The sequence below is a fragment of the Etheostoma spectabile genome, chromosome 20 (assembly GCF_008692095.1).
Source record: "Etheostoma spectabile isolate EspeVRDwgs_2016 chromosome 20, UIUC_Espe_1.0, whole genome shotgun sequence".
Taxonomy (NCBI): domain Eukaryota; kingdom Metazoa; phylum Chordata; class Actinopteri; order Perciformes; family Percidae; genus Etheostoma; species Etheostoma spectabile.
Window position 1 is genome coordinate 1272899 of NC_045752.1, and position 26903 is coordinate 1299801.

Consider the following 26903-nt stretch of genomic DNA (forward strand, 5'->3'; position numbering starts at 1 on the left):
AATCTCTATGACTTAAACATTCATTCATAATGAAGGATAGTTGTATGAAAACAAAAAGAAAGTTATTCTCAATTATAAAAAATGATATAATGAATTAATATTTTACTCCATTTGCAAGTATAGTTAAGTATTGATAGATAGACAGATTTAATCTACTTTGATTCACAATAAAATACAGACAGAGCGAAAGATATTCCAGGCAACATGAGACCTTGTCGACACCCATTTATTGAATTTTCACAATTACAAAAAATAAAACAGAGGCTCATATTACACTTCAGATCATCATAATAATAATAGCTGTAATATGGTAATGTAAGACATATAATCAACAATTATAATACCCATACTGTGTTAAAATCATAGTAATAATGACGTTGGTTTTATAGTTATAAAATACTCAATAGACATAGTTCAGCATCACTGTAAATAATAATATTGAGTGAAAACATTCCACCTCTGAGCAAATAGGTCAAAACAAATTACTTTGGAGTTAAAATGAGTTTATAATGCAGGTAACCCACACACACACACACACACACACACACACACACACACACTTATGTATGTACATTTGTATATATAACGCCCAGTGTCGCCCAGCGACTGTGTGTACGTTTTTAATAATTCATGAAAGTTTGACGATGCTGTAGGATGGACTTTAAATCATCCCCAGGTCTAAGTGTAATATCATTTAATGTATATGGCTGGTTTAGAAAGAATAAATGTTACAATCACACACTTTTTAACATCAGCACCCTGTCCAGTAGAGAAAAAAACACCTTAATGTTATTTGTCAATCAAAGATATAACCTCACTTAGAAAATGTTCCACAACAAGATCATTTGTGTTGAAAAGTAAAACATGTGTGTGTCATCTCCTACTGGACATGCGGAAAATAACCTCAATGAACGGATTTATTGAACTGAAGCCATTTGGTTTATTTGTCCTGGAATCCGGGGTTGTGTAATGCTGTGATAATGGCTGCACTTGTCTCAGTCCGAGCTCAGTGTCCCTCTGCTAAATGGGCTGCTTTTGTACTTTATAATTACGGACCGAACAAAAGGCTTGAATGAAAAACCACCGACTAAATGTTGCATCAGTCAAAGCTTGAATCCTTGCAGCAAAGGCCGTGCAACTTGTTGAACGCTGTAGCAGTCTGGTTTATCACAAGTGTCAGCACTCATGCACATATCATACTCAAAACTATGTAGTTTACTGTGTGCGGCGGCCATTTTAGCAACCATATATCATAACCCATGTATCTTAGATGATTTACAATCAATATTAATCCAGGGGACAAAAAAATAAAAATCACATAGGATTCATAAAGTTAAGAAAGACACCTGACTGTAATATTCCCTTCAATACTGTAGGGTATTATATTCATAACAAACATGGTTATTGTTGAGTTTGCCCTTTTGCCAATAGAAAAAATATGTAGCAGCAGGTAATGTCAGGCATCACAGATGTTACAATTGACTCCGCTGAAGCAATGAATCTAGTTTGTAGCAAAGTTTCATAATATTGTGGTCATTGAAGAGGGGAAAAGGCACACCCATGAAGCTCAAACACAGGATAGCACCTTATGTGTATGCTAGACATGTATGGTATGTCTCAAAGCGACCATGCACTGGGGAAAGGGCAAAAAGGGCAAAAGTTCCAGTCCAACCATTCAGTCATTTTCTTTAAAGCCATGCTATTGGCACGTTTACAGGGATAGCCATGTTGATCGGTCTGTCCACCACTTTGGTCCAGAATAAAACATCTCAACAACTATTGGATGGATTCCTAAGACATTTTGTAGAAACATTCCTGGTCCCCAGAGGATGAATCCTAATGACTTTGGTGATCCTCTGACTTTTTCTCTAACGCCACCAAGAGGTTGACATTTGTGGTTTTAAGTGAAATATCTCAGTAACTGTTGGTTGGATTGCAATGAAATTTGGTACACACATTCATGGTTCCTCCAGGATTAATTGTAATTTGTCATAGAATTTAATTTATGGTCAAATACTTGCAAAATAAATGAGAATCCCATCATCCTGAGCTGTGCTTTGTGCATACTGCAAATTAACAAATGTTAGCATGCTAACACGCTAAACTAAAATGGTAAACATGGCAAACGTTATACCTGATAAAAATCAACACGAGTCAGTGTTGTTGTTGTGAGCATGTTAGCATGCTAGCGTTAGCCTTTATCTCAAAGCACCACTGTACAGCATGGCAGAGCTGCTAGCATGGCTTCATTTGTTGCATGTTGGGGAGGCCGTTGCCCAAATGCGATGCCGCAGGAACGTCCCAGTACATCATCCCGTTACTGTTGCTTAGACTGACATAAACTGGTTCTCACGATTACTGAAAAGCCTCTTCACTTTAAGAACAAATTCCAAACTACATTTTCAAAGCGACAAAAAAGATATAGGTTCTTTCCTTCTGTTAATAACTATACATGAAATAAAGAAACAATGATGAATTCTCATTGAAAAACTCTGAACATCAATAACTTACTTAGCTATACAATTCTCTGCGATAGATCATTTCAATAACAATATTACAAAACTACCAGGATTCAGTCACCTACAGTAAAAAAAAAAAAAAGCCAGAATGAAGCAAGCTGCTGTAGCACCTTATTCAAAGAGCTTCACAGTCACCATCTTAAACCCATTTTCAACACACGGAATCGCCCGCTTTTATGATACACCAAAATCCGTCCATCCTGTTCTGAGAGCTGCACCGCAAAGAAAGGCTGCAGGAAGGCCTCGCTTCTAGTAGCATTTTAGATGGCAATGATGTATATCTTTTTTTTTACGGGTGATACAGAAAGTTCACACAAGCAAAGCCAATAAGAAAAGTGTCTCAGGTACTCAGGTGAGGATAGGACAGTGACGCGGCTGAGAGTTGGACTGTTGCTCTCATGCAGGGATGATAGCAGCTGCTGACCTGCCTTGACCGACCGATCCACCCCCCACCTTCACACACATTCACACAAACACACAAAAGACCCCCTCTCATGCTCCCCCTGGTGCTTTAAACGTGTCAGGATGTTCATTACTGATGGCAGGAAAGAATATATACAGCATATTGTGCTTGTTAATGTAAAATTAGAAAGAAGAATACATACTGAACTGTATGCTGATGGTATGCTGGGGGCAAATTTTTCCAAGTCAACTCATTTACAAAACAATCTCCTTCCTTAAAAAGAAAAAGTTCAATTTATTAGGAAAAGCTATACAGCTTTCATGGCTGTACTCTAAATATGAAGCTATAAGCTGTTAGCTTAGCCTGCTTTGGACGAAGCCAGGCTAGCAGCATCTCTAAAGCTCACTAACACATTACATACATTACAGTATATCTTGTTTGTTTAAAATTGAAATATAATACAAGACATTTTGGTTTTATGGGCTGTTACGTGACTATATTTGTGCCCTTAAAACCCCAACATGTCCTTTTTATGCATCTGTTTTTGTACAGATTCAACAAATGAGATATAGCGGTTTAATAAGTGAGCTTTAGAAGTGGTTGGGCAACATATTTGTGAACTTCTAACAGAGCCAGGCTGGCTGTTTCCCAGTTTCAAGTCTTATAAGTGCTAAGTTGAGCTAACTGACTGCTAATAGTAGCTTCATATTTAGCATACAGACATAAGAGTGGTGTCAATCGTCTCATCTAACCCTCCGCGAGAAAGCAAACGAGTGTATTTTCCAAAATGTCAAACTATTCCTTTAAGTAGATATTATGATCCCTGCACGTAATTCCAAGTTCATCAGTTTGAGATTACTTTTTAACAGGATTTCATCTTCCTCAACTGTAAATTTGGTCGAAATACAAGGTACACATTGCACAGCATGGTCCATTTTTGTCCTGCAGATAGTTCATGTGTCCAAGGTTTCGGCATGATAAAGGCATGGCTCAGTGCTGGATGGGGCCTCTTACAGAGATTCATGGAGGTGGGGAGGAGAGGGGGAGGGAAAGAAAGGGTTAGGGCTGGATCATAGTCATTGACTAGCATGATGAACCCTGGGAAATCCTGGAGAGGTTTTCCCTAGCCGGTGGTGGGGAGTCTTTAGCACACAGAGTCAGTGGGATCTGCGTCCCCGGGAGAGTAGAAGTCAGGGATGGGTAGACCAGTATGCAGTGTGATCTGGAAACAAAAATCAACATTTACATACAAATAGATGGGTTAATATAAATCATGGCAAAGAGGGTTGTTTTTCTGCCAGCAGGTGGAGTTGTTGAACAATTTTCTCAGTGAGTGAAGCGTTTTGTGTTGGAGGCACCTGGCTTTCATCATCCAGAGACAGCATTAGAAATCAGAAAACTGGCTGAGAGCAATAACAAATTCAGCTATTAACTGCTGTTGAGTCTTTGAAGCTTCCTCTTTAAAGGTTTAATCCTCTGAGCCCATATTTGTTAAACTTGAAAAGCAGTTTTAATGAATAATAACTGCACTCATATGATAGTTTGTTGATCTACAAGTAAAAAAAATCTCTGTTTCTGCCTGCAGCACTGCTCCGGGAGGGAGAGCCGGGGACAGCTATAAAACAGCCCCCTCCCCCAAAAAAACAGCACCCCCTGGAGCTGTTTTTCCATTTATTAGAATGGTGTATAGATTAAAAAAAACAGTTGAGTCTTAGGTCTGAATGTCAATAAGAAGAACGTGTCCTCAGGTTATAACAACCTTATAAATAGTAATACATTTTGGAAGAAGAAGGAAAAAGTTCAATATTTATTTGCTTTTTTTGCCAATGGGTAAATGAGATGATCAATACCACTTTGATGTCTTCCCCCCCCCCAATATGAAGCTTCTATCTGCAGCCAGCTAACGTAGCTTAGCATAAGGCCTGGAAACAAGGGGAAACAGCTAACCCTCATGTGTAAATAAAAAACAAAGTTTTTTGCTATGCTAACGGGCTGAAGCTTCATATAACAGACATGAGAGTGGTATCAATCTCAATAGGAATTCATTTATTTAAAGCCACTAGAGGAAAAACAAAAAGGAGAAAGTGTTAAGGGATTCATTTTCCAATTTTCCAATTTAGAAATGAAAGTTTAAATAGCAGCCACAGTTCATGTACAGTATATACAATATCAGTCTGTACCTGGACATTTCGGTTGAGGCTGATGGCGGGGTAATAGACGCCCTCCAAGCCTTCGAAAGCCACTGGACCCTGCTGCTCATCATTGATGAGGAAGATGAGGATGCCGCGTGAGAAGTCCAGTAGAATTCCTATTGTAGCTCCTTTACCGATGCCGCCGTCCGTCCTGCACAAGAGGAATTTACTGAAGATATCACAGATATACTACTGCTTTTGTCAGTAACGTCCTGCAGAATATTTGTCCTCCCATCCTGTAACTGTAAAGTTAACAGAGCTAAAAAAGTACATTTACTGTAATCAAGTACAATTGTGATGTACTTGTTGTCACTTGTCATTTTCAGCTTCTATATAGGCTATATTTTAAAGGCAAGTAGTTTTTACTCCACATTTGAAAAACTACATTTATGTCACATCTTTAGTTACTTGTTACATTTCAGATTTAGATATTATTATAACAAAGACTATCAAGATCTTATGAAATTCAACACATTTTTAAAAATTAAACCACCTGTGTCATATGCCAGAGATCTATGAGTTGTTACACCAGTTACACCAAGCCGACGTTTCCCCTCTAAACTCGATTTCATTTGAATTACTGTTTGAGGCCCAAAGAGGTCAAATGATCCAGTGTTTCACATAAAAGCAAACATGAGAGAAATATCTAAAAATGGTCCCGTTTTGACCCCTCAGATTATGAGGTGATTAACTGGTGAGTCTTTGGAGGGGCCCGAACCCCTAGGTTGGGAGCCACTCGACAAAGACCACAGGGGCTATTTATTCTGCAGTAGTAGTAATTTTACTTATGATACTTTAAGTACATTCTGCTGATAATACTTCTGACTCAAGTAATAGTTTGAATGCAGGACTTTTACTTGTGATAAATTGTTTGTGAATTGTTGTTTTGCTGCATATTCTATATGTTTTTATTAGTACTTTTTAAAATTAATTCTTAGTTTGTCTCTTATAAAGGGTTAGGTCACCCAAAATACAAAATTCTTGAACTTGGAAATAGTCATTTGACAAAAAAAACAAAAAATCCAAGCTTATTAGCTGTTTCTGGAGCTTTCAGCTGCATCTTACTGCCTTTTATCAATGGAAACACAGATCAATTCACATTCCCTGTTTTGGGTTGAAGGCAGGGCTTTAAGTATGTTTTAAATGAAATAAGACTTGGACTCCTTACCTGTTAGTGTGTGAGTTATTGTGCATGAACCAGGACCGGTTGTTGTCCACATACATGGCCCAGGCCTTGTCGTCCTTCCCCAGCATCACGTCCTTCAGCACGTCGGCCCGAGCGATCCCAAAAGCTGGGTCTGGGTGGTTGTCATAGCGATCAACTGTCATTTCCCAGTAATGAACGCCGCGGGAGAAGGCGGAATTACCCATGACCACCCTGTCGTCGTAGCTGTTGCACGACACCGTCAGGTTGTCGTTGGAGAGGACAATGTCCGGGTGAGCGGAGGCCGGGTCAAAGGTGAACCAAGCGACTGCGCACGGACACGAACGCACGCGCACAACACACACACACACCACACACACACACACACACACACACACACACACACACACACACACACACACACACACACCACACACACACACATACACAAGGGGAGAGTTACACACACTGTTGTTTAGCACCAATAATATCACCTGATGCAATGGTCATGACTTTAAAAAGACAGTGACATGAATCTAGGGGCTGGAGGTTAGATGAGGGGAAGTTACACTGTAAACACTTAATGAAAGGAATCATAATTATATGAAAGAAGATAAGAAGAAGATTCACTATCAATATTATAGTTAATATTGTCATGGTTAATTCTTAACATTATACTCTACAACTTAACTTATAACTTAATCCTAATAATCTTAATAATATTTATAATATTATAAAACCTGTGTCAGACAGTCTGGAAATGATAATTGCCGTTTGTTTTCACTGTGGGGGGTGGGGGGTGGGGAAGCTTTCAGCTCCATCTCACGGTCTTTGTGAGAGCTTAATGGACCTACATTCACCAGGTGGACAGAAACACTTCAATTGAATGATAATGCTGTTCTGCATCTACCAAAAGTATTAATATGCAAATATTGCATATTGCAAATTGTTTGTCACATAAACTTTACAGGATGCTAATATGTCAATGTTGCACTGCCCCCAAGTGGCACACATTTTAATTCAATACTGCTTTAATTTATGCATCACAAAGAACATTTCGAAATTTCCATTAATTGTATTGGGTTGGTGGTAGATTTAAAACCTCAGCAAATCAAACCACAACCATCTGCATGGAGTGATATCACTAGGGGTTGGTTTGTTTTTGTAAGACTAAATCAAATGCTAATAACTTTGCAAACAGTCTGACACAGGGTTGTAAGTGTATTAACATAGCACTATACTCTACACAGAGAAATATGGGAGTTTAACAGATGCATGTTTGCGCTTTATATGGGCTCCACTGGACTTGCGTGTCCACCATCTTTCATTGGCGTGTCACCATGTGCAGTAACGTTTCATTACATAGCTTTATTTCCCAAAGGAAATAAAACCTAGACATTTATTAGAAGCCTGTATCAAATGTTTATTAAGTGCAGCCCACAGAGCAGCAAACTGCTGCTCACAAACACCTGCTGGTTTGAGAGTGAACCACTCTACTGATGAAACAAGCAATGGCAACGAGGGGGGATTAGTGTGGAAACAGTCAGCAATGAGAGCCGTCCATACCTGTGCCTATAGACTGAATATCACATGGAGGGAGTCCAGCTGGAATGTGAAATGAAGGGGGGAGTAGAGAAAGAGTAGGAAAAAGGGGAGAAATAAAAGAGGGAAGGAGAAGTAGAGCATAGCAAAAGCAGTGAAGCAGACAGTTCAGAGGGGTCAGGAGGGATGGAGGAGAAGGTAAAAAGCAGGTTTTATCAGGGAAGCTGGTTCAACTCAGCAGCCAAAACAGCACGGATGAGATCCTTGAAAACAAAAGCAAAGAGTTCCTAGAAACAGATCGGGGGGACTTCAGAAGAACATGTACGAAAATAAAAGACAGTTCTGATGGAGAAACGTCCTTCTTTCCATGTGGGAAATAAAAACCAACAAAATCAGAGCCCAGTTGTCCAGGTGAAGGATGTCAGATCTCTGCAAAAACACTGAGTGGTTAGATCACTTTGTGCAGCCCCCAGCAGCTGCTGAGTGCTCTCTCTGCCAGGTAGGGAGGCTGTCTGGCGCTTTCAGGTCCACTGATGGATGACAAGCTTCCCTGTGTGCAGAGCAGCATTTAACTAATGGGAAAGCAAGCACATGGGTGGATTATATACAAACCATTTGCTACTGGATGTACCTGGTTTAAAGGCTCAAACACACCCTCAAACAGAGTTCACATCCCGCTGCTGCCTTTGGGTTAAAACCTTGCAATCGATATTTTGGAGGCTTTTACTGTTATTCTGTTTGTGTTATTTTAAAGAAAAAAAGAGGGTGAGGATGTTTGATGGCCCCCTTTGATATCTCTTTGAACCTATCATCAAAAAACTCAAAGTGCATGGTTTAAAAATCTGCAATAAGAAACAAAAGTGCAAAAGAAGTGGCCAAATATGTTCTCCTTTCCCCTAAATTTCTAAGAAGTTGTCTTTCTGAAGATGCGAGGCTTAAATCCGGCAGCAACAATTTATTATTCTTAAGATCTTCGTGAGATCAGTCAAGATTTTGTGCTCTTAATGAACGCTTCACATCCAAAAGAAGAAGGAAACTGAGCCGAGACTCTATTCTGTGATCTCAGGAAGTGATAATAACTACGAAAATATATTATTACTGTATTTAGACCTTTAATAAAATACCTGCCAGCTGTTTGCTAGAGCACAACATCCTGGGCAATCAGATTGGATTTGTCATGGCCTAATCCAACACAATATCAAGAGAAATGTAACCAAGACACTTTTTAGGATCTAATCACGCAAAAGAAAATGTGCACAATAACAACGAAGAGTAAGAACGGTGTGACAACCTGGGAAACACAGGGATACAGTAACCAACATGTGGCAGGCGTTTGGAGAAGAAAAAAGGAACACCAAGTGACAAACTGATTTCAGAGTTGGCAGTGGTGATACGGTTTCTTTATGAACTCAAACCTAGTTTGCCATTTCTTGGCACTTATTGGCAGATACATCTGCAGAGCTCTACTTCAGACATGCTGCTTTGAAAAGTGTAGATAAATACTGTCGGTAAAGTTCGCTTGCTTAATAACAAATATATGCAGGCGGCTGAGTTCAGTACTGCCAGTGAAGAAGCACGGATGAGTCTGTTCTTTTGGCAACACAGACTTGAGTCTCGGCTCTATCTGGACTCTAACGTTTTGGCAATTTTACTCCAAATACAGACTGAAAGATCCAAGATATGAAGAATAAATGAATTCTGTTTTGACAGTGTTTTTTTCCTTAAAGACATACAGCCATATTAGTAGTATGAGAAGGAAAAGATGCGTAACGTACTCTCAGAGGTCTGCATGATCAGTGTCTTGCTGTACTGGCCAACTCCGCTGGCATTAAAGGCCTTCACTCTGGACTTGTATGTGCTGTTGAAGTGGAGCCCGTCCACTGTGCAGATGGTCTCCGTCCCCACGTACACTTCCTGTAAAGACACACAAATGCTTCCTGTTAAGCTGGCAGATACATCAAGTGCGTAAATATGACACAGAGAGAGCCCTGCTTCGTTTTTTTATACCATACAAGGCTCTGGCTCTGAAGGAGCATCCCATTTGGATTTGGGGCGGTTGAGTGTAATAAGCCAGAGTGTGAGTTTGTACAACTCAGCGTGGGTGAGGCAGCCCACACCGGAGTATAAATAGACATGGGGACACACAACTTGCCAAGCTCAGTGTGGTGCTGCGTTGGCGAGCCTTGATGACTCAGAGGAGAAAGGGGAAACTTCCCTCTCACAAATCGGAAAGTAAATCGTTTTTTGGCAAAATGTAGCACCAGATATAGATATGACATAAAATGATTCAGGTTCAGGTTATAGACAATTTAAAGCACCCAAAAACCTTAAGTAAAACAGTCAACTTAAACACAATATTAACACCATATTAACAACTAACTCAGATCAAATGTCTCCAAGCTGTAACATCATTTGGCATCGACTGCTAACCAATTAGCAGGCAGCGGAGGAAGTTGGTGAATCTGTTGGCAGATTGGATGTAAATGATCACCCGCTCATGCAACAGTTGTGATTAAGACACGATTAAGCATGAAGACTCACACAGACAAACAGCTGGCTTCACTGAACAAATTAAAACAAGATGCATCTACAAACAGCTAGATTGACATGTGTCTTTTAGGAGCTATTAGAACATAGCTCCTAACATTTGAGAGACGGCTGACATGGAAATATTGGGACAACATTTGGATCTAGTTGTATTTTGAGGCTCTTTTAACCCTTTAAACCCTATGCGTTTTTACATACTTTTCTATATGAATACATTATCTAAAAATGGGGAATCTAAGATTATCTAAACTACTTGGCCAGGGGGAGTTTAACATCCATTTAACAAAGTGGAAAGAGCTTCCAGCCTGAATGTTATGAGAGCCAACAGGCCTACTGTACTGTATAGAATTTGCACTTTACAGGTTAACAGGCCGGACACGGATATCCTCTGCCATTGTGCTGAAAGTATTGTTCAGGGGGTTTAAGTTGCCATTATAACAAAGCAGGGGCCTAGATGTATAGAGAACTGAGGGGGGTCTTAGCTGGATGGATTACATGGTGAACCTCTGGAGAGGGTTTGACTACATTGATCCCGGATCACACTTCCTATGGGATCATCTCAGCTGGCAGCTGAATTACAGACCCTTTCTCCTGACGTTGTGTTCCTACATTGTGTCACATGAGCTGCTCTCATATCACTCAGAGCTGCGTGGTACGAGAGAGCGATTTAAAGCGACAAAGCGCTGCTTTCACATTCCCCTGGCTGAGCTGGTGTCCTCCCCGGCACCGAATGAAGAAGTCTTTGTTGAGAGAGAGAGATGGGAGTGTCCTGTAAAGGTAAATTATTACTCTAACTGGTCCTTTTTTCCACTTGTTGTCTTGTAATTTAAATGTAAATCCAACAAAGATTCCCCTGTTGATCTTTTCCAAGTAAAAGTAATGTCTGTCTTCTCTTAAAGTCAAGAGATAAATCCTACCAGGCGGAGACAAAAGAGTACCTGCGCAGGGAAACCTACCCTGAACGGCCCCATGTTTCCGTCGTCCAGCTCCAGGATGTATCCGTCCACGGCGATGGTGGAGAGCGGCGGCTGTTTCCATGACAACGTGGCACTGTTGTTCTGAGTGCAGCATTCCTCCAGCTGGAGCATGGGAGCAGCTGGGACTGAGGAGAAGAAAAACCAGGCCAGATTACAGCCTAGTGAGATATGAAAGGACGGCCACACGTGCACACACACAAACACACACACACACACACACACACACACACACACACACCACACACACACACACACACACACACACACACACACACACACACACACACACACACCTGACCTGTTCAATATTTATTATTCATGAATGAAATTATGAATTTATAAGTCAATAATCAAAGGCATCCATGTCACAAATATAAACACACCAAACCTCTTTGACTTTCTAAGTAATTTTAGAATACTTTAGCAAAGACCTTCTGTGTGTCAGAGATATCATCCTGTGCAAAGCAGGTATCAAACCAAACATAAATGTCTAAGCACACATCCAGCAATTTACGATTTTAAAAGATTAAGAGGTCATATGCAAATTAAATTGCAACATCAATCTCAAGGGACTGTAGAAAAAAAGACACTGTTTTACAAAAACAAAGCCCATTAGTGGCCTTACAAGTGACCCGTAAAATTATGTTTTGACATTCATATTTTAACACTTCTCTTGGTAAAATGAGTCCAAAACCTTACTATAAACCAACGATTCAGTGTTGCAAATACTGCAGGTATATTTTAGTGATTTTTCACCACAGAGATCAGTCTGACTACAGAACAGCTCCTCCACAGGCTTGTATGGATTTACTGTCTTCAGTTGAGAAGACTTTAGCTCTCATGAGGGCTTGAACTTGCTTCTTTGAGTTTACAGAAAGTTGCCTTCTGTCCTCTAGCCCACTATGTCCCTCAGGTGTCTTTACCCATTATCTCCTCTCTTTTTACCTTTCATCTGGACAAAGTCCAGCTGGTGGATGGTCTGCAGGAGGGGGCCGTTGTCCAGAGTGAGGTCGAAGTCGCTGGTCATCCTGGGGGTGAGGGTTCCCTTCCCCCACTGGCCCTCTGTCATGCTGACCCTCCGGATCAAGGCATCGGAGATCTGAGGACAACACATTTATTTACAATTCCAACTAACAAAGGGAACTACAACTCAGCTAAAAAAAAAAGTGAATTTTTCAGCAAGAAAACCCATTCTCTTGAATGGGTTTTTATCAGGAAACAAGGAAATAATCAGGACATTATCAGAAAATTAAAGGATAGGAAATGTAACTGACATAAACACAAATTTATTTTTGTAATAACGTATTAACATATTTCCCTATTTCCCCACTATTTCACCATAATGGGTAGAAGGTATCTCCACACAGGCCACTGTTAAGCACATACATTGATATACTATGATACTGTGTCCGCTCATCATTTCATCAGATTCAGTTTTTTACTTAAACTTAAACCAGAGATGTCAATAAGTTTGATTTTAACAAGGTGAAATTGCTCAGCAAAGGCAGTGAAATCATCTCCTGACAGCCAACAAACTAACTTTACCTGCATCTATCATTTTAGTTTTGGTTGTACTTATTTTTCACTTTGAAATTTAACTTGATCTAAACTGTATTAGGAATTTCTCTTTTTTTAATATGTATTTCTTGCCCAGAGAAATGTCACTAAATCAACCACTAAGAGTAACAAAATGGGTGAAAATTGCAGCTTTAAATGACAATATTCAAATTAGTCACTATCAAGTTTTCTGGGATTCCAGATATGTGATACATAGTCTCCATTTCTACACCTTCCTCCACAGTCTGGCTAGTCCACACAGCTTTCCGGGATGGGAGATAAACGGGCTCTGGTTTATTGGTATTTCTTTAAACCAATCACAATCGTCTTGGGCGGCGTTAGGCGCCGTACGGAGCAACGGTGCTTCTGCAAAATAGTCTCAGGATGGAACCTGTTTTGGTGAAACATGTGGTCGTTCAAAAGTAGTTTCAATCGTGCAACAGAAAACTCTGATTGGACAGATAGTCTAGCTAGCTGTCTGGATTTACCCTGCAGAGATCTGAGGACCAGTTAACCAGAGTCCTCAGAAATCCACCGGAGGTTAGAAAGCCAACACAAATTACTTTCTTGTGTTTAGTTTTGAATCTGGGGACAGTTACTGGCCCAGACCATGTAAGAGGTCTAGGTGGTTGTTAATAGAGCAGCAGATCAGAAATGTGTTTTGGCCCTAAACCACTCAGTGCTTTATAAACCAGTGGCATAAACACAATACATGATAAACAGTACAACTTCAAGTCAATTCACTGACAAACAGGACGCAGATGATAAAGATCTGAGCACTGGACTGATGTGATCCATTCTCCTGGTCTAAGTGAGGACTCTGAATCAGCTACAGTCATGTTATCAACTTTTTAGAGAGACCTGTACAGACAGCGTTCACATACATCTAGCCTATTGAAGATGAACGCAAGGAGTCTTTCTAAATCCTGCTGGGACATAAATCCTTTAAATCTGGATCAATGCTGAAGGCTTTTTATAATTGTCTTAATGTGGATGTTGCAATTTAGCTTCGTGACTAAACCAAGATTACTGGTCTCTTGAATTGTTCGCTGTTCTTTTTTGCTTTATCTGGAGAACAAGTTGGCACATCCAATCATTGATTTGTTGAATGCACTTACTTAGAGTCTGTATGAGACCATAGTTATAGTACTATATTTGATGTTTTCTACTTGTATCTGAGCTAGTAGGAGCATGTAGATGTCGAACATAAAAGCCCTGAGAATTAAGGAATATTTGCATACATTGTGCAATTTTTTACTTTTCTCAAATCTTTGCCCTAACCTGAATTTATGGCTGATTTCACTTCTCCATAGCTTAAAAAAAAAGAAATATAGCAAGAGAAATCTTCTTTTGGTTGAGCTGGTCCCGACTTTGCTTCGTTTTAAGGGGTCGTGGGCCAAAAAGGTTGGGAACTGGCGCACTGGGAAACGTTTTGCATTATGCTCCACTTTATTATCGTAACTTGGGGATAGGGCTGGGCAACATATCGATTTTATATCAATATTGATATGTGAGGCTACATATGGTCTTAAATTTTGAATATCGTAAAATGACTTTTCCTGTTAAACACTATATTCACATTACTGATGATAATTCATCTAAAATCTCCTTGAGAAAATAAGTATTTTGTGAAAGCACCAATTGCCAACCCTACAATATAGTCGCAATATCGACATTGAGATATTTGGTCAAGAGTATGGTGACATTTGATTTTTTCTATATCGCCCAGCCGTGCTAGGGGAATGGAAAAAAAGAGACTTGTATTGTTTTGCAGCTTACCTGCAGGAAACCACTGGGGTCATTCTCCTTAATGACTTCCAGACAATACTCCATCAGCCCCGTGGTCTGACGCAGCTTCACCGTACAGTGGGAGATCTGATCCCGAACCACCTGGGGGAAAAAGGGGGGGTAAAAAAGAGAAGTATGATGGTAGAGAAAAGAAGGAAACAGCCATAAGGGAATCAAGTTTTGCATGTATAATACAACAACAACAACAACAACAAGCATACAGAAGATAATCATATGTTAATCACCAGCCTTTTTCCTGTAATTACTCTGGAGTCCAACACAAATGAAATACACAAAAGAGGATTTAATAAATTGTGTGAGTGCTGTAGAGTATAAATAGGACAAAAAAGAATAGGGAATAGAGGGGAGTAAATACGCAGAAGATGGCAGAAATGAGGGAAGAAGAGGAAACAGAGAAGAGAAGTAGAGAGAAAGATGGATGCAGAGAGTTGAAGGCAAGAAAGATAACATGGCAACATTGAAAGGAAGGACCGAGAATTGAAATTGAAGGAGGAGATGGAGAGAAAGAGTTTAAACCCTGGCTGTAATGGATGAAGAGACGCTGAATGAGTTGGGGGGGAAAATATACAATGACGGTGGTGATGAACGGGGCACTCAGGACGGAAACGTAAAAGCTGGCTTAAAGTATATGCTGAATTTAAACCCAAAGACTAAATAAGAGTTGGGTATGTGTGACATATTATACATATGCTTTGCAGCTGGGGTACAGCTAGGAGGGAGAGAACAGGAGGGCTATCTTAGTCAGATAAGTACAGTGAGCACAGAAGAGGAGATGGTGAGGCCAAGGACACTGAAGTTCGGGGGACGGTCTGAAACTCAGAGAACAACCCTACAAATTAAGAAGGGGTGAACCTAGCTGTTTGTGAAGTAAAATGATAACTAAAAATAATGACAGGAAAGAAGGAAGAGGCGAGAGCAGGGTTTGTACCCCAGCAACAGTATAGCTGACCAATCAGGCCCCAAAAGGGGGAACCATAAAAACCCTGAGCACGCTATTGTGAAAGTGCCTTTTGGGAACCTCTGTATAGACAAGTTTCACAGGCCCGTGCATGTAGAATTGCTCGGAACGCATTTCATCTTTTGCCCACAAGAATAAACGCTGTGTTAATTCATATGGAGTCATTTGTCAGTTTATAGAAGGATTTCTCCAACAAATTTGGTGACCCCGGACGTGATAACGTATTGGGGACAGGAGAATCAACTGGACCTTGGCATTGTGTCCACGGTCCGTTCAGCTCAGCCCCGGGACGAACCCCGCAGCCCGTAAAGGGGGAACTGAGCGGCGATACTGCGATTCGTTGGTGTGATCACTGAGAGCTCTCAACAAAAAAGGTAACCCGAAGCCTGTTTAAAATCAAAATTCTGTTATTGGCTGAAAACTAAAATTGATGTGATCACATTTCAACTGTCGTAAGTGTTGTTTTAAGCGAAAAGTATTGATGGAAATTTGTGCTGTAATTAAGGGATAAACCAGATGAATGTTGGGCATGTGATGTGATTAAACGGGAGAAAAAAAAATAGAGAGTGTAAGAGAATTGTGAATAATACGGGGGGCGGTAGGACGAGAAAAGGGAAAATAGTAGAGGGAAATACCCCAGATGGTTGACAGGTAGGAGACGCTAAGGACGATATTTTCAGAAAATGATTGTGAATTCCCAACCCTTGGTTCTGTGTAAACTCGGGAAAAAGATTGCGTTAACAGATTTTTCTTGGTAATTACGGTCCCCCGCGAGTGTATTTGTGCGAAAGGGTGAGAGGTCACTTTTTAAGTTGTAAAGATTATAGAGATGTACATAAAAGGCTCTAATGGAGTCTAATGAAAAAGTTGTGTTGTGCATGTGTGATTTTGTTGTTTTTGGGCTGTTGGATGTTTTCTCACTGCTTATTTGTTGTAAAATGACACCTTGGGGTAAAGTGTAGTGCCAGTGAAAAAGTATGGCAGAAAAGGAGGGGGAAAGTAGCAAAAGATTGTGAAAGAATGGGAGAGAGGAGGATGGATGGGGGAAAAGGGGCCCCGTCCCGGGAAAGTGAGAAATAGTGAAGTATGAAAAAAGAAAGTTGGAGTATGCGGAAGGCAGGCAGGGGAGGAAAGAAAAGACAAAGGTTAAATGACTAAACCAAAGCAGAAGGGTATGAAGGCAGAAAGAGAAATATGGGGGGGGGTTTGAAAATGACAAATGCAAACAGAAACAATTGGGATTGAAAAAACAAGATGCCCAAAAGTTCACCAAAACTGAGACAGAAGCTGAACAGAATAAAACCGCTAGCGCAGAGAAACCCGCTGCCGCTGAGGGCCCCGCCAAAAAACCTTTTATCCAGATATAAGAAACCTAAGAATTCCGCTCCACCGCCGCCGTTATACAGCCCAAGGGCATCAAACCCCCCAGTCCAAGCCCAGTGGTAACTCCCCATTTACGCCAAATGCATTACAAATAGACGTACCACGGGCCCCATTGATACCGGCATTAGAGGGCCGCGACAGGATTTAGAATGTTATCTAATTTAATGGTACAGTCGCGCCCCAGGGGGAGCAGCAGCGGCTCTCCACAACCAGCGGCACAGTCCCAGCCGGCCCAAGCAAAGCTAGTACCCCATATTCAGGTTTTTTGCCAACAAAATCCAGAGCATTTCACATGTCAGTAAAAAGGACCCAGTCAACCTCACCATAGTACCCCACAAGACTCAGGAAGTAGGAAGATAGCGAACAGTCAGACGCAGCAGGGAAAGTGAGAAAAACAGACAGAAGCTCTAGCTCTAGGGAAAGGACTAAAAAACGACATAAACGCAGGCCCAGATCGATCACAAAGTCCTCAAGACGTTTTTGTAGCAGGCACTTTTAAAGGTAAATTTACCAACGAGGACCCTGACGAATTTATGCTGCAAAGATCAACTAGAAAAAGGGGAAAGACTTAACAAAGAGTTCAGAGAGATAAAAGAGCAGCAGAGCAGCTGCGTCGAACAGTGAATGAGCCCCGTGAGGAAGAGCAGACGCGCACACCCCCAGAGGCGGGGCTCAATCCCCACTCCACCAGTAGGAGGAGGAGGAGGACTGTTGATGTAACCCCTTACAGTTTTGGTGACTTAGATGCTCGGTGTGCAAAACTCCCCCCCCCCCTGACAGGAGGGGCTGAGCATTTCCTCACAGCTTTCAATAGTCTTACAGCAGGAGGGGCAGCGGTTTTTGGGAGATCTCAGAGCAGTATTGGGTGAGTAATGGGAGAGATGAAGCTAGTGCTGCCTCACCAGAGGGGGAGCTGGACCCACTTTTTCCCGCATCGTGCCTGCATCAGCAGTAACCCCGGGCTTTTGGGCTGACGCACCGCATGTACCCCACAGTTGGGGATATGCGCATGGCATGATTTAAAAAGACTAAGTGATGAAAATTTGATGCCTATGCAGATAGAGCAAAAAGATTTGGCAGCGTGCTATGAGGGAACCGTGGGACCAGTCCCCGCCACAGTGGCGCTGTTCCGCCATGGGTACTAGGGGGATTACCCACAGTAGTTCAGACACAGTTAGGAGGTAGTAGTAGGCCTGCAAACAATGACCGATGCAACATGGGGCGAGAATGTGCGTCATTTCCTGTCAAAACCCCAAAAAAGGAGCAGAGCAACAAGAAGATGAATTAAAAGACTACAACTCAAGGGTTAAAGAAAAAAACTGGAAGAATTAACAACCCCAAAAGCCCAGAAAAGCTAAACAAATGACAGTTCACAGAACCCAACAGTCAGAAGCCCTCACAGTTGCAGACATGCTGTCTTTTCGGGCCTCACAGGATACAGCCGCTCACATATCCCTGACTTTTACCAACAGAACTCATCACTGTCTCACCCCCCCTCCTATGGACAACAGAGGCCGAGGCCGCCTTTTTGACCTCAAAAGTGCCTAGCAAGGGCAGAGACACTACCCCCCCAGACTACTCACTCCCATTTCATATGGATGTTTTTGAAAACAATGGCTTTCTCAAGGGCCCTTTATTTCAGAAAAAAGGGGAGACAGACATGTACTGATGACCACTCATCAAGGAAAGATAGCAGCATCAGCCGAGATGTGCAGAATGTTGCTACCTGAGGCACACAGACCAACACATGAAGGAAGAAACAGACTCTCCTGAATCTGTCTGAGCGTGGTGGCACCCCAATTTTAGGGACATGGTGACACATTTGTGTCAGGATGCAGGGTGTGTGGAGAGCATAATGTTCAGAAACCATACACCACACTAAAAGGAGCGTACCCCGGCCCCACAGCTGTTTTCAAGATATCAGTATAGATTATATGATATGGGCGCAGAAAATGTGGTAGGGGGAAAAAGGTATCTTTGGTGATGGTAGACAGGTTTTCTAGTGGGTAGAAGCCATTCCCACCAGAAAAAGAGGCGCAAAAAAAAAGTGGTGAAATGGCTCAAAACTGAACTCATCCCGAGGGATGGGGGCCCCAGGCAAATAAGGGCAGATAATGGCACACATTTTAACAACAAACTATAAGGAAGTAGAACAGGCCTGGGAATCACTCATGCCTCGGATCAGTTTATCATCCACAGTCACAGGGAATGGGGGAAAGAGCAAACCAGACATTGAAAGGTAAAATAGCCAGGATGTGCAGGAAGAGTTAAATGGGTAGAAGCGTCCATGGCCCTCATGGCTATGAGGTCCCCAGAAAGGCGAGAAACATTTGACCCCACACGAAATAAGACAGGGAGAAAAATGCCCGGGCCTCACTAGATGGAGCCCAAATGCCCAAAGTTAGATGTTCAGCAAATAGAAATGACAAGACTAAGGAGAAAGCTAACATCTCTGGTTCAGCCCTTTTACGAGGTCAGTTGGCGAACAGGAAACCGCAGGAGGAAGCAACACTACTGTCAAGGTAGGCGACTGGGTCAGGGTCAAAGTTCCAAGAGGAAGTGGACTGACCCCAGGGGTCCGGGCCTTACGAAGTAAGGGGGGTTACTTCACACTCGGTCCAGGTTAAAGGTAAAAAGGAGCACCTTGGCACCACCTGACACTTGTGCCCAGTCGCACCTCCTAGCCGCCCATTGGCAGAAAATTTGAAAAGCAATCCAAATGTATAGAGGGAAAAGAGGGTTTTTGGGGGGAACAGCCCCACATAGTAAATCCATAATTGGAAGGCAATGGGGTTTGGGAAAAAGACAACAGTTGTCCTAGCAGTAGTAGTAGTAGTGGGGATTTGCAGCATTTAATTCTGGGGGTTGGAACATGCGTATGGGGACCGAGACCACAAAGAACCATCACCCGGTAGTGTCCAACCAAACCCCTCAGTAACAAAAGGAAATGAAACTAGACGAGAGAAAAGAAGAGCAGTTTTGGGAAATAGTGAAGCAACCACTAAAGGGCCCCTCCCCAAGGTGCGGTGCCAGATTGACTCTCCCCTATGTGAGAGATCAACCACGTCATTTACCTTGATTTGTGTCAGGCTATAGACTGCGGGGTATAATAGTTTCTACAAAAACACAGAGTGTAATCTGGACGACTATCAAAAGGTAGAGGACTGTGAAAGGAGCGCTCGGACAGGTGAAAGGTAGCTCTGTAAAGCTGGTAGAAGCGGGTTGGACACAGGAGGGTGGAAACCATGGGCGAGGTTTCAGACAAAGAGATTGGTGGTACAACAAGATGAAGGGAGTATTATCTATACCCGCGGGACTTAGTTCAGACCCACGAAAAATCCATAAACCTGTCAGTAAATGAGCAATTGGGAGCAGGAACGGTCAGGATGTGTGGTGTAGCCATAGGTGTAGGATAGCAGGAAGTGCCAGTAACCCCCCTGCAGATAAATATTTGGATCCCTCACGCACACACAGAATGACACTGAATGGCAAAAGACTACAGTAAACCCCCCCTGAAGGGGGGAAGACGTAATAGTGCAGGACTCTCTAAAGAGGGTGGAAGTGTGTTAGAGTTATCAGCAGGTGCAGGCCAGGACACAATTTTTGGATCAGGGCTAATACAGAATGCCAAGAACAACACATGGAGGGTGCGTGGCCTGTGCCCCAGCTAGACCAGTCATGTTCACTAAACCCGGCCCCGTGTTTCCTAATGAGGACCCAGCAGGATATGCATGCATGTTGAAACTTTACACACTCTAAGGGCAGCTTCCCGCAATGTACACCTAGCATCCCTCTTTCCCCCAGGCTTGAAAAACCAGGGTATTTTACCGCCATAAAGGGGGAGGGGCAAGATATCACTGTTTCAATCTCACCGGATCAAGCAAGCCCCCAATCAAATAGGTGATATACCCCAGACTGGTGTAATACAAATGTACAAAACAAAACAGCCCAGGCCCCGTGGCTAGAATACGACCCATTCTAAATATTGTGGTGGCTTAGGTGTACTCCCGATAAAGTTCCCAAATCAAACGTCAGGAGTTTGTGCTATGGTTAGATTAGCTATGCCCATATCTTGGTGGGGAGTAGAGTCCACTATACCCACCATAAGGCTGTGCAATGACCGTAAAGAGAAGGCGCAGGGCCCCTAGTATGCAAGGCCCCGGGTTTTGATCCATGGGCGGGAACCCCAACCTATATAGACAGAAAAGGAGTTCCTAGGGGTCCCGAATGAATACAAATTTGGGAGATCAAATACCGCAGGATTTGAGAATATACCACTGCTTTTAGCCTCTTCCGTCACTCCCAGCAAAAATGTAGATAGGATAAATTTTTGCTATAATGTTTTACGCTTGAGCAATGCAACTAGGGATGCCATCGAAAGGGCCCGGCGAGCAGATGGCCCAACGTCCCCCATGGCGTCCAGAATAGGATGGCGCTGGACATGTGTGGCTGAAAAAGGAGGAGTCTGTCCCTGTTCGGAGAGATGTGCTGTACGGTCATCCCTAACAACACTGCCCGGATGGGAAGGTCACCAGGGCTTTGAACCAACTTCGAGCCCTTTCCCAGGAGATGCATGAAGCCTCAGGTGTATCAAATCCAGTAGTATAGCTGACCAATCAGGCCCCACAAGGGGAACCAATATAACCCTGAGCACGCTATTGTGTAAGTGCCTTTTTGGGAACCTCTGTACTAGACAAGTTTCCATCAGGTCCGTGCATGTAGAATTGCTCGGAAACGCATTTCATCTGTTGACCACAAGAATAAACGCTGTGTTAATTCATCATGGAGTCAGTTGTCAGTTTATAGAAGGATTTCTCCAACAGAGTCTACCAGCATGAATACCAATAATGAGATCAGCAGCAGGATTGTCAAAGTGTTTGATTGAGTAAATCTGCTCCCTCTTGAGACTCGCACACAGATTGAAGGAGCACGAGGAGGCTGAAGGGACGTCGGCGACATGATCCTGTTATTGACGTTAACGGAAGGAAAGTGACATTTTGTTTTTAACACGTGAATGCTTGTCAGCATCACCTATTACATCACCGGATGAGATGAGCCAAGCATTTTTTTTTTCTGTTTTTCTGAGCAGCTACAGAATTGAAACATGTAGCAGTTTCAGAATTATCTGTACGCAGTTATTGAATTTTACTTTTGACATCAGTAAAATCACTCCTCTATTAGTTTCTATTGCCGCCCTCCCCGTATTCATAATGTATCTTCCCATAACATGATCTGAATACAATGGAAACGATACAGATCCATAAAAGAAACCGTCCTTTTCGCACATTCAACAAGATATTTGATTGATTGGATTGGATATTTGATAGACCTGGGAGATTCCTTCTCTGCTGCTGACACTACTGATGTCCACAGAGCCTCCTCGCAACAGTGTGAAATAAACGGAGGTGCTGGACCGAGGGTTGCTAGGTAACAGAAACTTCACTGTTGCTATCTGAAGGGCTCCAAGGCTGAATGGAGAGGAAAATCCTTTCTGCAGGTCGACAGAATTCAGATGATTTACTGATGAATGCAAGTATTGTAACCCTGACATGCAACAAACTGTAAAGACTTTCATACCGTTAGAGATTATTCTGTATGTAACATTACTGCAAGAAACATAGAGTCAGGCTTTACATAGCCCCCTTTTAAAGGCTGTAATCAGTATGGGTGTGAATCTTCACTGGTCTCACGATTCGATTAGGATTATCCTGTCAATGATAAGAATTCATATCCCGATGCATCACGATGCGTCACCTCCTCAATATTATTATATATTGCTACACATGGTTTTTAATCAACAAATTCAAGCAATCAGATATATACGAACGCTTCTTTTTTATTGTATCTGCTCTTAAAAAAGACACTTCTTGAATGTAGGGGAGTTTGAACACGGCAGACAACAGACAAAAGGCAACAACAACACAAAAAAGCAGCGACCGGAAAATCAACAAGTGACATCAGTAGGCAATAATCGATTATGACCTGTCACTGCATCGATGCAGAGAATACTGCACACTATAGGTCCGTGTCGCGATGCATCAATGCAATGGTTCAATTTCCACACCTCCGTGTAATCAGAGCATAAAAGATGAGTTCAGGATTGTAGCATCATATATTATAATATAGAAATTTTTCTTGGGAAACCATTAACAGCTGAGATAACTATATCTGAATTTAGATTTATTTCTGACTGCTACAGTGAAATAAAAACCTGACAAATACAGGAACATTATCCAATTAATCTTATATTTCAATAAACTGCATAATGTCCAAATCAACACACTACGTCACAGATATTAAAGGCACAGTTATCTCAACATCCAGCTATGTTTCTGCTGGTTGACAAGTCTGTTTCGTGTCATGCTGTATATGTCGCTATATCACCCTTCCCTAACATTATATGTGCAAATATTCAAATATATTGATTGCGGTCAAGATGACAGAATCATCAGAGGGTGATTGTGTTATGTTATCACTTTGCTTTTTCAATTGATTTGTTTAGTTTGTTTGGGCAGCTGAAGACGATTGGATCTGAGCAGCAGGCGGCTTCGGAGACTCTTGGAAATACAGATTGGAGTTCTGAGCAACTAAGGACCATCTGATCTCCTCATTGTCAAGTTTCCTCGTGTGCTCCTATCTCCCCCTAACAAATCAGTCATGTCCAGCTGCTTACACGCAATCACTTTGTTTTGACCTCCTTAACTGCTTAAATGAATCCTTTGGTCCATTCACACTAAGTGTGAACTTTAATAAACCAAACATGAAAATGCAACTTCTCCTCCAAGGCTCCAAATAAAACAAATTGCAGGTCTGATTGCACTCCACGATGATTAAATATGAACTGCAAACAGAATATCTTCAAGTAAATAAATATTTACAGAGCTAATCATACTCTAAGTATTCCCCTTTACAGTGCTGTAATCAATCAGCCAGATGAGGGCCGTGTTTAACCTTTCTTCCCATACGATGACGAGAGGAAATGTCATTCCAGCTCTGATGATTGGGTCTGTTTTTCTCTGGCTGAGGTCCAATCCCTGCCTGCTGTGTCACGCCAGGAACATCCACACCCCTGCAGTGGCCTGGCAGGGCTCCAGGAGGAGTCTCTCACTGCTGTCGCTGCCTGTTTAACAATCAGAGTTGCTGTCACTCCTCCTCCATACACAGCTGGAATCACAATCTCTTAATCCATAGGGGACAATACATGTGGAGGAATTTTGTAGAGAACTTTTTTTTAATCATATCTTGTCCTTTTCCCTGGTCCTTCTTTTCCCTCTTCTCTCTCAGACTCAACACTCGCTGCCTACTGAATAGCTTTTCTCAGCATTGCAGTCATCTTTCCTGGAATCTGCTTTGAATCAGCATCGGATTAAGATATAAAAGCTGCCAACGGCAATACCCGTCTGCCTGCTGATCATCAGTGTGAGGAAGATTCATTCACCTAGATTTAACCCAAATGAAGGGACAGCAGCAGTTTGCGGTGGGGGGAAATTATTAAGCATCTTGTGAGAAGGGATGTGGGAGTAATGAATTATGAGAGAGAGAGCAGGACAGTGGTAGAGGGCAGAGCAGGCTGTGTAAGTGGGCCACAGTTTCTGCAGCAGTAGAGATGACGGGGGAGCTCACGGGGTGAAAACAAACTGCGTCCTCTGTCCTGTCAGACATATGGGCTGTCATGGGGATTAAACACATTGTCATACAGAGTCACAGCACTGCTCAAACAACCCCCAAAAACAAGAGGGCAAAGTTAATACAAACTGATGCTCAGAGAGCGCTGACACACACAAGAATATGATTCTTTGCAGTTATTATTCATGTTTGTAACAGCAGCTTTTCATTAGATTTCTTCATCCAAGGACTGAGGTGAGAAATGTATTCTCTTGCCATTTGACTCACTAAAACATGTTACTACTCTTTTTATAAAAGGAGATGCTAACATGACGTGACAATAGATTCTAAACAGGGATTTCTTTTAATTTAAAACGTACAGTCACTGTTTTTTTGTGCCAGTTGGGGGCAGTGGAAACAAGCTGTGAACACAACATTGACATATTGTCAACATCTAAGTTGAAATGGGGAGCAAAACCTGGTGAATCGGAATCCAACATCATTCACTTTTAGCTCTGTTTTTGGTCTCCACCTACTCCTGAGGGAAATATCTGCCATTTTAGCTGCTAAATTAGCATGAGAGCGAGTCTGCAAGACATGCTGCCTCTTTCGTGAAATAAATAACCTGTTTTATCAGTTTCTCTTGTAATTATTAGGCCACTGCGGCACTGTTGGCCTTGTGAGATACCGGGGGTGCAGTCTCCTAACCGCTCCATTTACAGAAGCAGCACAGGCCTGCGTACAGTCAGTCAGGACCCTGGCGTACAAGCCATGACAGTTTGACATTATGGAAGTGCATGAAGATGATTTAATGATACTGACATGGGGTGAAAGAGGAAGACAGTGAAGAAGGGAAATGGATGGAGGCAAAAAATGTTGATAAAAGGGAGAGTAGTAAGAGAGGAGAGAAGGAAGACAAAAAGAGATACAAGATGACTTCTGATGGGAAACATGACTCAAGGGATTAAAATGTCCTCCTGCTTTGCCTCCTGTGCGTTACACGCTACAGTGATGGTCAGAGTAAGTGAAAAGTGCCACTTCCACAGACACTAAGCTGTCAGCGAGGATCAATGTGTGATCAATGTGTCTCTTACTCAGTGGGACGCAAAGGAAATGCAGCAGAAGCATGACCTTCACTTCTATGATGTTAATTGTTTAATCTATGAAATGCTTATTTAGTCCCTACCTTAAATATATGCAATTTAGAATAATGTAAAACAAAAGAAAAACAGCACTCTCATCTTAGAAGCTGGCGCTAAAGACTGTTTTTTTTACCTCAATAGTAAATGACTAAAATGAGTTAAGTCTAAACAGTTAGTTGATTAATCAATTACTCAATAGATAATAACAATCAGAAACTACTTTCACTCATTCTTCAGCAGAAAAGCCCTTAAATCTGTTTTATATAGTTGGAAATTGAATATTTGGGGGTTTGGGACTGTTGGTTGGACTCTAAGAAACTGGAATTCACATTGTTTATTGCTGTATTGTCTTTTTTAGACTAAATGATTGATAGGAGATGAAAATAATTGTTAGTTGCAGCCTGAAATTGTTTTTCTGTCGATTGGGATGAGAAATTAGATTCTTCGACCAAGTACTAATAAATGCTACTATTATAGGCTACTATTAGTAGAAAATACTGATGACCAATCCCCCGATACGGACTTCAGCAGCAGTCTAAAGTAGTGCATGTTTGTCCTCTGTGCTGCAGATCCCACTGCAACCATAAAAACTTTTGTTCACAGTGAAAGAATTAATCATTCCATATTTGCCTCCCTTTTGGTATTTTTAATATTTCCTGAGTTGAGACGTCTGTACAGTCTAAATTCTCCGTGTTTGAGTGCTTGAATGAGGAGGACCCCGGGCAGTAGGGATTCTCTGGAGCAACACACTTAGTCAGATGACGAGAAGCCAACAGGGAGGTCAGCAAATCATGACAGTGGAAATAAAAATAGCCCGGGTGCAGCTGTACTCATTAAACGACCGGCGCTGGGTGTCCAGAGGACGAAGCCTCCGGGTGGCAAAACGCAGAAGACGCAGCCAGAGGGCGACCTCTAGCTCACCCAGTAACAACGTGAGCCCCACGTGAGCTGAAGACTCTGCAGCGGCCCGGGTTCGAATCCGACCTGCGGCCTTTTACTGTGTGTTCTCCCCCTGTCTATCCACTGTCACTCTGAAATAAAGGGAAAAAGCCCCCCAAAAATCATTAAAAATAAATAAAAGAAGATGCAGACTGACTTTCTGATTGACTTTATGTTTCTCTAATC

At 42.0% G+C, this 26903-nt stretch overlaps 1 protein-coding gene and 1 long non-coding RNA gene across 7 annotated transcripts in view; both read right to left on the reverse strand.

The window, feature by feature from the left end:
• Positions 1-193: 193 nt before the first annotated feature.
• Positions 194-2959, reverse strand: LOC116669741 (uncharacterized). The gene is made up of 2 exons (XR_004326845.1): positions 1879-2959; positions 194-1815 (listed from the first exon to the last, which is right to left on the reverse strand). It is a non-coding gene; the product is annotated as an uncharacterized LOC116669741 (long non-coding RNA).
• Positions 2960-3705: 746 nt separating this feature from the next.
• The window catches only part of trim9 (tripartite motif containing 9), a 42194-nt gene continuing 18996 nt past the window's right edge, over positions 3706-26903 (reverse strand). Inside the window, exons 4-11 of one of the 6 annotated variants that reach the window (XM_032499720.1) lie at positions 14661-14771; positions 12270-12423; positions 11304-11482; positions 9576-9714; positions 7825-7863; positions 6283-6586; positions 5103-5265; positions 3706-4144 (exon numbers count right to left, since the gene is read on the reverse strand). In XM_032499720.1, the coding sequence (XP_032355611.1) occupies positions 4067-4144; positions 5103-5265; positions 6283-6586; positions 7825-7863; positions 9576-9714; positions 11304-11482; positions 12270-12423; positions 14661-14771 (1167 nt within the window). In that variant the 3' untranslated portion in view covers positions 3706-4066. Of the gene's footprint in view, positions 4145-5102; positions 5266-6282; positions 6587-7727; positions 8373-9575; positions 9715-11303; positions 11483-12269; positions 12424-14660; positions 14772-26903 lie in introns of those variants that run through there. The other 5 variants (XM_032499721.1, XM_032499723.1, XM_032499722.1 and 2 more) reach the window with 5 other exon arrangements.